General features: G+C 37.4%; 1 protein-coding gene across 13 annotated transcripts in view; it reads right to left on the bottom strand.

Moving 5' to 3' along the window:
- LOC122576604 (polypyrimidine tract-binding protein 2) overlaps window positions 1-13,757 on the bottom strand; it is a 417,022-nt gene that overhangs the window by 85,458 nt on the left and 317,807 nt on the right. For all 13 annotated transcript variants that reach the window (XM_043747173.1, XM_043747179.1, XM_043747168.1 and 10 more), the window contains one exon: window positions 10,830-10,979. In XM_043747173.1, coding sequence (XP_043603108.1) covers window positions 10,830-10,979 — 150 coding nt within the window. The remainder of the gene's footprint in view (window positions 1-10,829; window positions 10,980-13,757) is intronic.

A 13,757-nucleotide genomic window follows, 5' to 3' on the forward strand; every position in this document is an offset into this window, starting at 1 on the left:
GACACGCTGAAACGATCCGTCTAATTAAGATCGAACGCGAGAAATTACGTCCACTTTTGCAGCGTCACAGACATCTGTCATTTCATAACCGACGCTCGACGAGTTCATTCAACTCGACACTGAAGAAGTTCATTCACGTCTGGCTACTATTGCGATATTAGACGTCTTTGAAGGGCCTTCTACCAACTTTACATCTAATTTACGTAGAATTATAGCCATAGAGTTAATCACCAATCTCTCTCTCTCCCTCTTCCTCTTTTTCTCTATATTTCTTAACGTAGGAAATAATTTTGGCGTAAAAGTAATTAACGGTCGAGGATGGATCATTTTCGTTCGTAATGAACAAATTCACTAATCATTCTAATAATTCTAATTTCATAAATTGAAAAAAAAAAAAATATTTGCAAAAATTCTCATTTCTCAACTAAACTGTACACTGCTAAATTCTTAAAAAAAAAAAAGGGAACATACTACAAATATATTTTATTCGTAAATATTATTATACATGTATTTGTAAATGTATTTCTGTATAGAACTACCCCGGAAGAAAATAATTATACAATTATATAAATAGGTAGCTAAGAAAATTACAGATAGTGGATCTGTTAAATATCGTAGAAAAGTATAAATAACATGGTAGCGAGAGTAAGGAGGTCGCAAGAACGACGATGCCGCATAAAAAGCCATTAACCCGGCCGATTAACCGCATTAATCACCAATTAAACGTGACTCTTCCGGGTTAATGATCAACGATCGTGAGCAACTTCTTGCACAATGAGTTTTCAGACAAATTCGCCACGCAGCAGTGATGAAAGTGCTAAACAGCTGTATAATCCCGTGAAATCTCGATTCATTAGTTAGAGAGGAATAACCTTTCTTAGCGAATGCCAACACGGATCGATTAGTGTATTAGAAAATACATGGTTCCACCTATTTCCATAAGAAAATAATTCCATATTTTCAACTTTCAAATGAGATTTCTAATTATATTTCCCGTCCATATTGACACATCATCTAACATTCATAAAATTCACGGAATTAAGCGCATGAAATTCTCAACCAGCTCGTAACTTTAAACTTACTTTCAAAATACGTTTTAACCTAAAACAATTTGATCGAAATCAAGATTTTTTTTTAGCAAGCAAAGGCATTAATTTCAAATTATCAAAATGTTCTTCTCGACGCTGATAAAAATATTTTTGTAGGATCGTTATTAAATTTTATAATAATGGGAGAAATAGAAATCGTCGAGTTACAAAGATTACAAAATTCTGAAATAAAATTCCCTTAGAAACAACAGCTAAATTATTTTCATAACTACAAGACCAATCTTCGAATCTCAAAGATCTTCTTAATTAAAACTTTCTCATGTCGTCATAAAGAATCAACCAAACTTTTATGTCCCTTCTTCCATAAAACGCGAACTAGTTCAGAAACTGAAAAAAAAGATAAGAAAAAAGAAGGAAAGAGAAAAATGGAAGAATCTGTCTACTTCGACGTGAGATCGGTAAAAATGTTCATTTCCGCGGGAATTTCGTATGGCGGCCGGAAGTGACCCTGATAAACGGTATTAAACGTTCCAACGCGTACTTTGAGGGGTCTGAAAACGGTTTTCAGTGCTTCCGCAGCGTGATTCCACGCTCTTATTTGAATTTTCAAGCCCCGGTCCTCTGATAACGACATTCTAAATTCTCCAAATCTCTTCGTACCGGAAGTAGTGGTCGTCAAGCTCGACTACACGTCGCATAAATTATCTTTCTGCGTCTGTATATCTCTTAAACCTTTATCATGATACGATGAATGTAAAAATTGATATATCCTAATTTCTTTCCTTTATTATAGTAGCGATTTCTGATTCACAAACATTATCATGCAATGGCCATTTTACGTTTTCTGGAAGATACACCGCCAAGGGGAGCACTATATTAAGCCATTGCGATTCGTTCTAGTTTCTGACGGACGGAAATTAAGAAAAGAAAAACGCCCTGCCCCGATTGATTTCGTCGAGGATCGTTCCATAAGCTGGATTCTGAATTTCAACCGAACGTACCGATGTTACTGGTCTGAGCGGAAGAGAGAAATCTTTGATCTTAATTCGAGTATAAAACGGAACTTCTCATTCTGCAGTAAGAAACAATTATTTAGAAAGAGAGAAAATGATCGGGCAAAGAATTCTACTTCTAGAAAGGTAATTTGATCTTTCCATTTGACAAGGGAATGAATGATCGGGAAAGCTACATTGAAGGGATCGTAAAATTAATAGCGTTCCGTGAAAACGCTAAATAACAACGTCGAACGAATTCTCGCCTACACCCGCTGCTTTTAATTGCAACAAATCTCGTTATTCAGTTTTTCCTTTTGTCATGGAAAATAATTAACAATTAGACACAGACCGTTGCTTAAGGCAATTACAGAATTAATAGCGTTCATGGTGGAATAATAAGTTCGGTGTAGGGAACAATGTAGTTACAAAACAAAACCATCACAGGCCATAAACCTCCACTTTCATCTCTTAAAACGAGCCTTAATCCTTCTCTCTGGCATACGAAAATCGCCTTAAGAACCGCACAAAGACGGATATAACAGAGTCGTAAAATACGACGGCACGATCTAATTCACGCCTCATAAAATTAAAAAAAAAAAAAAAAAAGGAAAGAGAGAGAGAAGGAAAGAAAACGGGGGAGAGATAAAAAGAGAAGAGAATAGAGAAACAAAGAGAAGGAAATGGTCGCGCCTCATAAACCGTAATTCCCAGCAATACGAGAAGGAAAACGTGGACAAAACAGGAATTTCCTCGATTATACCGCCAGGACGTTGATTTCAAAACGAGTCTGCTGCGCGCGAAATTTAAAAACATACACACCGACATTTTTTTTTTAATTCACAGAATTCGTGACTTTTGTTACACGATATCGAATACGATATCAGACACGCGATAACATTTTCATTGGCGAAATAACACTTTGAGCACGAACACGCGTGACAACGTTTTAAACTTGAGAAAGATGCCATACATGCCGACGAAATAAAATTTTCTTCGATATTATACACGAAACGTAACAAAGGGGAACCATGTAATAACGTGATACGAACGTGGCACGAAAATCCGGGGACAAAACCGAGCGTAAACAGCAAAATTCGGCAACTTCTTGAAAAATAAACGAGCGATTAATTACCAAAATTAAAAGCATCCAGAAACACGGCACGCCACGTCGTTCCAGCCTAAGTATTCTTCTCATCCTGTGTCTTAAACAAACGTAAATCTAAAGCGTCGAGCCTACTATTGAATTTATTAATCTCATTACGAAGTACAACGATGAGATTTAAAAACGAAATTTTCGGCGAAAGGTGTGGCGCAGCGAGTCGACCGCGTCGAGGAAGTGGAATTTTCAGTTCTTTAATATTCGCTTCATTTCCGCCACATGTCGTTACTTCGTTGCTAAAATAATAATAAATAAAGAAAAAAATAATAAGAGAGGAAAGAAGATCGAAGAAATATTTTTGTTGGACGGGAAGAAAGAACTTATGGGGGTTGGAGAATGTCAGGGTAAGTAGGTCGTGAATCACAGAGGTATGGGGTTGATATTCAGATGAACGAGCTTGTTACACGCGATACACCGTGGAAATCGATAGGTGCACGCAGCCAGCCCACCCTTCGATGCAATTTTTCCTCACCCCCTTTTGCGTAATGGGAATTTAATATTAACTCGATACGTCCGTTTGATAATCTAGCGATACAATTCTAAGGAATTTTCTCGTATTTTTATTTCTCCTGTTCCTTTAAAAATATCAATTCAATTACGGAAATATCATTCTCCATATATCTTCTGGTATTTTTACGCATGATTATTATTAAATTTTATAAAGATTAACATAAAAGATTCCCAAATCAAGTTTCCTTCAAAATATCTAAGAAATTTCCCCTATTGATATTAACATGTTGCGCGTAATAACTCGAATAATAAAAATATATTTTACAGAAACCAGCGAAAAATTCTATTACCAAAAATCACCGGAAGAAACCGGTACAAGGAATTACTCAAAAATTTCACGACTTTCTCAAACAGTCTCTCTCAACGTTCTCTGCCTTCGACAATCCCCAAGCTTCATCGATGATTCAATCCGATAATCGACGAAGAATACACAAGAAGATTCGCTACAGAAACTACAGACTGTAAATAAAGAGAGAGGAAGAAAATGGAGATATAATAATTAGGAAAGGAATCGAGGACTCGCAGAAAGCAGAAGTTGAGCTCGCGTTTTGCCAACAAAACACTCTGCTTCGTCTGTTTTCATTCCTGTTCACTTCGAGGCATCCAACCCTCCACCCTTACGAACGTTTGACCGATCGTTTAAGCAGTTTAAGCGGTCTGTGCCAAGTTTAATCGAATTTAAATTGAATTTAAAATGCTAATATAGGGAAGCACGGTGTTTCGATGCTCACGTTTTATCATATACTTCGCGTTCTCTCGCATAGAAGTATCCCTCCGTCGCGAAACGTTTCCATATTTACCGTTCCTTCTACCTTTTATCCTCGTTTTGCTCCACTCTCTTCTGCCCTGTTCTTTTCGTTCATTTTCTTTCAAATACAATTTACATTTCTCATGCGATGTATAATTTTTGCGTAATTTATTCTCTTTCTTGTGACTATTTATTTTATTACGTGACTTTTTACGTTCTATAATTTGTATGCTTACATTTTTATTATATCATACCTTTTGTATCACCCATATCGTATAACGTGTGTACGCTATGATCGTACTTTGACGCGTTTCACGTCGATGATTTCTACAAAAGTAAATAAAATCATTCATTTAGTCAGGAATAAATCGCGTTCGTTTTACAAACTTTATTCGACGAAACTTGGTCGTGTCGCGTTATAAGCGAATTTCTCTTTGCGGATTTTCATTCGGAAGAAGCGATAAGTGGTTTCCGAGTTGGAGAAAATTTTGTTTTCACCAAGTTAAATTTATTGCGCCAGAAGAATTAGATTTTGCTGGAATACAGTGAAATTTCGTTAGGCAGAATGTTCCAAAATGTGTAACGCAAACTGGAAGAAACTAATTTATCTCGGCGAAATATAGAGCCGGAAATTAATTTCACTTATTTGGAGGAGTTACATTCGCGAGTGTTCAGTTTCATTATGAATTTTTTCCTCGCGTACGAACGTCTTCCTTTCGCCTTCGTGTGGCGAAATCATCGTTTCAAAGTTGATGTTAGCGAAAAAGAGAAATTCCATACTTTACCAACATGTTTCGTCATAGAATCGTAAAGAAATTTGAAGGGAAAAAGAGTATGAAAACTTTGATGCGACCGGGAAACAGGTAGATCGAAGTGAGAACAAAATTCATGCGGAAACTTTACGTGTAATCGATGATCGGAACCATAGTAACCGCGATACTCATCGGGAAAACAAGTACAATTATGTTGAAAATAGAAAACAATGCGCATCGAGGTTTTTTCTTCTTCCAACGCTTGCTCTGTCACAATTACTCAACAGGAACAGAATTAAAATCTGACAAGAAAACAAGTAAAATTATGAACGAAGCTCTTTCAACGGAATAATTCCGAAATTGCGGTATATTTCAACACCACGAGCAACTTGTTAATCGCACGTGAAAGAGTTACAACTTATACATTTAATAACAAAAACGAGGCAACGAAATGGAAGATTACTTCGTTTCAATTAGCCGCGTTAAACTTAGTAACGCTAGTTAATATTAAACCACGTAAATAGAGCGGCAGATTCTTCGGCCTGATACAGAGCACGAAACAAGCGGAATAATGCGAGAGGTTCGGCTTTGTGTCGCAACACGTCGCAGAACTGCGATTAAATATGTTTGAACTTGAACCAAGAACTTCTCTTCATTAAATTCAGTTTTCGAATAAAAGGAGAACGAAGATAAGAAGAAAAGGATATGTCCAAAAGATAAAAAATAAATTTATTAAGCGTGTAAATATTCTTCCACCCCCTTCACGGCTCAAAAGACCTATTGTCGCATCGCTGAAACGTCGCTTGCTGTAACAATCGTGCGTTTGCCTGGACCTGTCAGATTTTCCATGAGAATCAACAAAGATGCGTTTATTATATCTACTTCGACGATCTTCACCGGCATTAACACACCACCCCAAACATACATTAGTTCACGAAACACATTATAATCTATGTAATAGATTAGTAAGATAAAGTAATCTCTAAGTATTTACTACACATAACATACTTGACGAGTATTCAAACGTAACATATTCTATAAGCGTTCAGATACTTTCGTAACTTGCTAACCCTAAAACCAAGTAAATCCAAAAATGCACCTGCCATTCATCCTACGCAAATTCATCCCAGTCAAAGATCAAGTCAAACAGCAGTCGTACACACTGAAGCATCGCTTCTCCATGTACGCAAAATTTCGTGGAAAATCCCTCTCAGTCAAATTAGTCTTTCTCTACGGAAAGGACCGCGGACTGGAGATATAGCAAACGCGAGAACGATATCGAGAATTCAGGAGGCCTGGCGGGTCCGCGGAATCAGACAAAGAGGCCGACCGGCCGTTCCGGTAACCAACTTAACCGGAAACTTCGAATCAAAGCAAACACAGGGAAAGTGCCCGCGGGGGCCAGTTCGTCGGTTCATCGTGAAACTCGATTTACTATCCAGCACACCACCGCCAGCGTTTTCGCCCCTCCTCTATCACAAGCGTAGAGAGGGGCATCGGATCCAAGAGGGGTGCGCTTTGATGCAACACAGCCCAAGCACCACCCTCATTGTCGTGTTGCAACAATGCGAGCTTACAGTCAGTTTGCGTGTAATTGGGAAGCCTGTTAGCCCCATGAGCTAGCGAGTGCACGATAATGATGAGAGTTTCCTGGCTGATCGAGTTACTTGAATTGTCTTAGACGAGGCTTTGGAGGACAAGCTTGTACCTTGGAGAGATCGAGAGCCTGGCGAAAACGGGGATAATTCGTTTTTCCAGGTTTCGTGAAGGTTTAGGCGTGATTCTGGCAGAATTCTGCAGAAATACGATTACCGACAGTGGAGAAACGCAAAAGAGGGAATAATGACCTATTGCGATTATATAACGATTATTGAAAAAATGTTAGATGTTGGACGTAAAAATACCAAGAATCGGCCTATCTTTTGAAATCTTTCTCAAAGTCCCGATACAAGTAAAAATGTAAAAGAAAAAGAAAAAAATGCTCTGTTCTGAAAGTTTACCAATCCCTTGTGTCGACATTTTTCATTTGTTCTCGCTTATACTATTTTATTCGAGAGTATCAGAACTGGCAACTTCGAAATGAATCTTATCGAATGCCGACGCCTTCAAATCGAATAAATGAACGAAATACCATGTTAATAGTCTCAAAATACAGGAAAGGATAAGAGTGGGGAGAAATTCGAGTTATCCAAGTTTGCTAGAATCCTGATTACGGATATTTAATGCATGTTAACGGAAACGCGAACGTTGTACGCAGTCGGAACGCGTGTAGAACGGTCAGTACAACAGGTACGATAATGCGTGCTCTCGGTTTGTTTATACCGGGGGGGATTAAAATAATGCATCGATGCATCGGTCCGCCGCATTGAGCCAGATGAAGAGATTTAGCCGGAGCGCAAATTACATACGCATTAACGTGGGAAATATACCGTAGCCGAGGGTATGCATAAGCCACGATAAACGCATGTGCGTATATGCGTGCTCTTTGTTCAAAGGAGCGAGTAACGGGATTCGATGATTTCCTGTGATCGAGTGTGTCCACCAGTACGCGTCAACTGTCTCCAAGAATTTATGGATAACGCGGAACAAGATGATTTATGCATCGTGATGCGATATTATACCTTTTTCGGTGATATGGTGAACTATGAAAGTTTTTGGTTAGAGTGGAATTTTGTTATAGCGATGAGAGTAAGGAATCGATGAAGAACAGCGTCTTTAGTTCCACGGCGTTACGTCGCGTTGAGGTTAAAAATCTTTTTTTATTTTTTTGTTTTTACTCATAGTTTATATATTATGTATAGTAGTATTTATGTATAAACATAATTTATGTGATAGAATAAATAGATTTTTAAATTTTATATCACTTTCCTTTATAAAAAAAGATAATCCAAAAGTATCTGGAAACACGCGCTACTGAGATAAAGAGCCTTCCGATTCTCTTTACAGTATTAATAAATCAGTTTGTATAAAACAACCTGCACGATGTAACCCAAAAATAGTTCAAAAAAATATTTAAATTCAATAACGCTGCAAAACCCAAACAAAAATTAATTTCAAAATAAATTAAAAGATCCTATTTACTGTGTAAATGTTATATCCTATAATACAGCAATCCACCCTCAAATACCGGATCCCCGATTAAACCACGCAACAGCAGTAACTCGAAGCAACTACAAAATGCGACCTGTACGTAACAAAATCGAGATGTTCGCCATCCTTCAGTAACGTTACATCGTTGCAATTGAAACACGTTGATTTAGCGATGCGTTTTCATTTAGGCAAACCTTCCGCTGGAAAATTACGCGTGTCCAGGATGAATGCAATCCTCTGCTGCTAGGTCGAATATTTCGGTTTGGAACGATACGTTCCGCGGGATTATTTGTCGCTTCCTACGCGCGTTACACGCGATTCGGGATAAATTAATATTAATCGCCGTTAAACATACCGTTTATAGTTCGCTACGATTACTCACTCGTCGAATATGATTTTCAAATGACTTCTCGAACGACTAAAGAGTAGAATGTTTGTACGCTACTGGCGAAATTATGGGATTACAAAGTAGAAAATATATTTGTAGAATTTTCAGGAATACCGAGCTATTCGTATACCGAGTAAAGCATACGAGGAGATGGCGAAAACGATGAACGTATTATGGATACTCGTACAATTTTATATCTTTCATTTTACCAAAGGAATAAAATTTAAATAAATTTTAGTACTATTACGCAGAATTCGTTAATATTTTGAACCAGATTCGTGGAAATTTAGGTTTCTCGTGTCTGTACATATGTATGAGCAATTCTGTAGTTAGGTGGAAGACTGTTTTTACTTGCGGTTCTTTTGTTAAATCTGTAGTTGCGGAGAAGCGTTTTAAGTGGAAGGAAAATTTTTCTGAATGGCAGCTTGCACAAAATTTCCTTTTTCTCTTTGACAAACTAGGTTACGAAGTTGGTATTCCGTGAAAAGGAGAGTAACTGTATGAGCTGTCGTCGTTGAAATGCGAAATTTTGAAGCAGGTTTACATTAATTTTAATTATCCTAATTCGCTGGGAAAAAGTTTGGAAAGCGTAGCAAGTACCATCTCCCCTTTTTCTACTAAATAATTAATATTAATAATAGCGAAACCAATTCCATTTCTGGAAATGCAACATTACTGTTGTAGAGATAATTAAATAAATAATAAATAAATATACAGATAATCTCGTGCTACCGAGTCAAGACATAGATTCGATATAGCAAAGGGAAGAGAAAAATGTCATTATAGAAAGTGGAATACCTTCGAACGGTGCATACGTTTTCTTTAAATTTATTCTATATTTCATAAACTATATTACACTCTACTCAACGAACAGCGAAACAATCGAGAGCAATTGAATTAATTAAGATTCATCGAGATTTCTCAATATCTTTTCCACGACAATTCCCAAACTTTTTACCAATCTTTTAATCAGTCAACAATTTCCACAGAGAATACTAGCTTTGTGAAATCGTCACGCAAACGGATAATAACAGATAATGATGGTCAAACGGACGGTCATCGGGCCGAATCGATGATTCGATTGTTTCTGTTATTACTCTGTTTGGCCATCCGCGTCCTGCTCACCAAGTGACTCGCTGGTGCGGCACAAACTGCACTTCCTCATACGGATCAAATGCGTTTTTACTTGGATTTGACCAAGGCCACGACTAAATCGAACCCGAGTTCCAGCTTCGTATTCTGTTCATTTCCCGATCATTTCAATTATCTCTATCAGAATGACTTCGATCATCGTAACATTTATAAAAATAAGAACTTCAAAATTTGTACCAGTCACATCGTTTGCCGCTCCGTTTTCTCAACCACAGTTCCATTAATTTTAAAACTACATTCGGAGCAATTTACCAGGAATTCTGATAATTCGACAGAAGCATTATCTAACTTTTGATTTAAACAAATTGAATAATGACCATCCACTCGGTAAGTTTGGGAATTTGATTAATATCCCGCCTCATTACCATGTTAACAAGCCCTACTTAATTCACAATTATTATTAAATAGTCCATTCACCCGGTATTTTGTGCATTTGACCGACATTTCAAGCCGCGCAGTCTGTGCAAGTGGTTTTCACCGAGAAATGAATAATTAAATTCAAATAATTACCTATCTTCTCTATTTAGCTCGTAATCAGTATCATTCATTAATTGACAATTTTTTTAATCGAATAATCTTCTCATTTAATAATTATTCATTCAGTCGCGAATCATTCTCCGCGATCTCGTAAATTTGAAAAATTTTAGAATCGAAAAATCTACAACTGAGAATTCTAGAAATGAGAATTCAGGAGATAAGAATCCAAGAAATGAAAATTTACAATAATTTACATAAGAATTCGAAGAGTCAGTATTGAAAAAATACAACGAAAGTTATAAAATTCAAACTACCTACGTTAAACTCCAAAAATCCGGAAATGAATTAACACAATAACGTTGGAAAAGAATGTGAATTCTGAATGCGCGGTAAGCTCGGCGAAAGAGCATTGGTATTAAAAAGCTCCGTCTATTTTTATTCAATTTCTAAAATTTACTTGGATTCTTACAGCACCACGTAAAATGAGATTTTAGTAGGTTGTCACTTACCTGATTTTTGCCTTTGAGGACGAGAACGTTTGTAACACGGCCGAAGGGGACGCCAAGATGGATGATTTCACCCTCTGATACTTCGTTGGGGATGTTTCTGATGTGGATAACCCTCGAAAGTTTGCCGTTGTGGCTCTTGTCGAGTTTAACCTGCGCATACACAAAATTCTCATAGTTAGCCAAAAGTTATATACTATACAGTATGTGTGCATAATAAAATTGCAAATAATCCACGACAGTCTCGAATCATCGAACTCGTATTTCAAAATAAACGTTTCGTTCTTTAAATTATAGTGAGCTATTAGAAGGCTATTTGGTACGTGGATGAAACAAATGTTTATTCAAATCCCGCATCTCTCTATAGTCAAGTCCGTAAAAATATAAAAACGCATAGAAATCCGCGGTCGATTTACAAACGGTATAAATAAAAAAGCATGCACACAAAACATTTCCAAACACTGTATATCGAATAAAATTGCATTCGTTCCTCAAGGGTGCCGGCTTTTAAAATTCCATCAACCCTCGTTAAAACGGGGGTGCATGCGTGCAGACCTACACCACTTCCGGCCTAGGAACGAGGCCCCGGTGTACAAGTAACGAAACTTTTCGCCCGCTTTCGTATAAATTTAAATCGAAATCCCGCCGCCGGCGGAATTTTCAATCACGGCTCAATCTAGTCGAGACTCTCGGCAGTCACTGCGTCCCTTTTCGTCCCTCTTTGCCTGTTCTTCCGCTTCTGCCGCGCGTCTTTTCCTGTTCCCTTCCAGCCTCGGTTCCCTTTATTCGAGGCCCGGAGCTTCCCGTCGGGTTTAACCGATCGGAAAATGCGCTTCTTACCGAGTTACGGAAGACAGATACTTCTGCAGCCTCTGTAAACCCTTCCCAGATATTTTTCTTCTTCAGGGGGCGAGGTTGAAATGTTGGTTAAGGTTTCGCGGCTGTCTGCTCGACGTGTAGGAATCTTTTCTTCTTGTTTCGGAACTAGTTACTCGTGAAGCGGATCAGATCTCGCCGTTTTTATCGTTTAAGTGAGTTTATGAAATTCATGAGCTCCGAAACTGCGAGAAGCGTACGAGGTCGAAATGGCATCGAATATGCAACAATAATTTCTGTTCTTTGTAATATCGACGAAAGGGCTGTCGGAATTATAGTGTACTTTTTGGTGAAAGGACGGTTGGAATGACTTTTGACAATGCTCAGCGAAATGATGAGACTACTAACCCTTTACGGACGCGTGTCGGTATACAGTCACCCGTGCTTATCTATCGTTTTTAGCGATAAGGCAGCTAGGGTCATAGCATAATAAACAATTGGAGTCAGAATGCAGACCGTAGAAAGATACCCTGGCCAAATCTTATCTCTGTTTCAGATAAACTTTTGTAACTGTTTCGGATAAACTTGTGATTGGGCGTTTCACAGCGTATTTTTCTATCTCCGACGTCAGTCTTTTGTGGAAACTAACAGTCATCCAATCCGTCCAAATATTTATCTACCTATGTACATATATACCTACATTGAATAAAAACATTTTTTATTTCTACTACTCGAACATGGAACGCAATTAAACAAAGATAATCCGTGCAACTATAAATAAAGAATACACTTTATATTATTATTATTATTATTATTATTATTATACTTATTATAACTCGAGATATAAATAGAGAAAGAAGTAAGGGAACGCATTATGCGGTAATTGAAGAGTAACGATTCGGAATCTTGTGTGTATCTAGTGCATTGGAATTATACGAAACGATGCCCTCATTATGGATTGCACACGCGCGCTCCACTATCGAATAATACACGAATATAATACGTCATTATACAAGCACCGAGAGAACCGATTACTTCGCATTCAAATCGTACAATATCGTCGTCAAAATCTCTCGAAGGTCTCGAAAGGCAAGATTTAATCCGTGCCGACATTATTCCTTAGAACCACGATAATTCGTATACTATCACTGTTATTATCCACCTTATTTACATTCGATACTTGTCTTTAAAATACCTCGAATATTAATGCCAGATATTGTTCCTTTGAGACCTGTACTTTCCGTGTTTCATTGCATTTATCTCATTTTCGATTTGACGCTTTGAGAGCTGACGCTGATGAAATACCTACGATTAGTAAATCGCGGATTTTTACGTATTTACGGGAAATTAAAAATTGCAAGATAACTAAAGTAGACTGACAAATGTTTTTCCTTTGATAAATCGTTATTTTGCGAAAGGAAATTAGGTAGGTCAAGAGAAATTACGTATCTAGGTATTTATTAAAAAATTGCTCTCCTCGAAGTGACAGTTAATAAATCACGAGGAATATATTTTTGAACAACGATACATGATCAAAATTTGTAGGTGTACCGCTATTGTAGACGTCGATTTGCCTGTCATCCTCGTGCTTCCCGGAAAAATGCACGTGGCAGATCGAATATCGTTTCTCTATCATTTATCTTGTCGCCGATAGAATGACGATTTTGTAAAAATTTGTCGACAAAAATTCCCACCAGCTTTCCTAAGAGTTATTCTCATAAAGAAAAAATAAAACGTGAAAATGGACCAAGGGATAAAATATAGTCAGTACAATACACTCTATAGTGCGATTCGATAAATACTTTGTATAAAATTGTCGACAAAGGTTCTACTCGTTCTTCCAAAGCATCGCCTCTTAACTAAACAAGGAGGAAAGCTTCTCGAAAATGTTGATCCCACGAGTTCTCAAAAATGTCCATCTAAAGATTTCCCTTTTCTATTCCCCGGGAATTTTAAGAATTTCCATGTCAAAAATTTTTAAGAATTTCTTTGAAGAAGAAACTTTTAAGAAAAATCTTATTTCAGAATACGTATCTAAAAAACGTATTGAAAATATTAAAATCGCCGAGATTCTTCCGCATCTCTAAATTCCACCCCAGTTACATCACCCTTCTC

Source organism: Bombus pyrosoma, linkage group LG16 (genome assembly GCF_014825855.1).
Source record: "Bombus pyrosoma isolate SC7728 linkage group LG16, ASM1482585v1, whole genome shotgun sequence".
NCBI classification, from domain to species: Eukaryota; Metazoa; Arthropoda; class Insecta; order Hymenoptera; family Apidae; genus Bombus; species Bombus pyrosoma.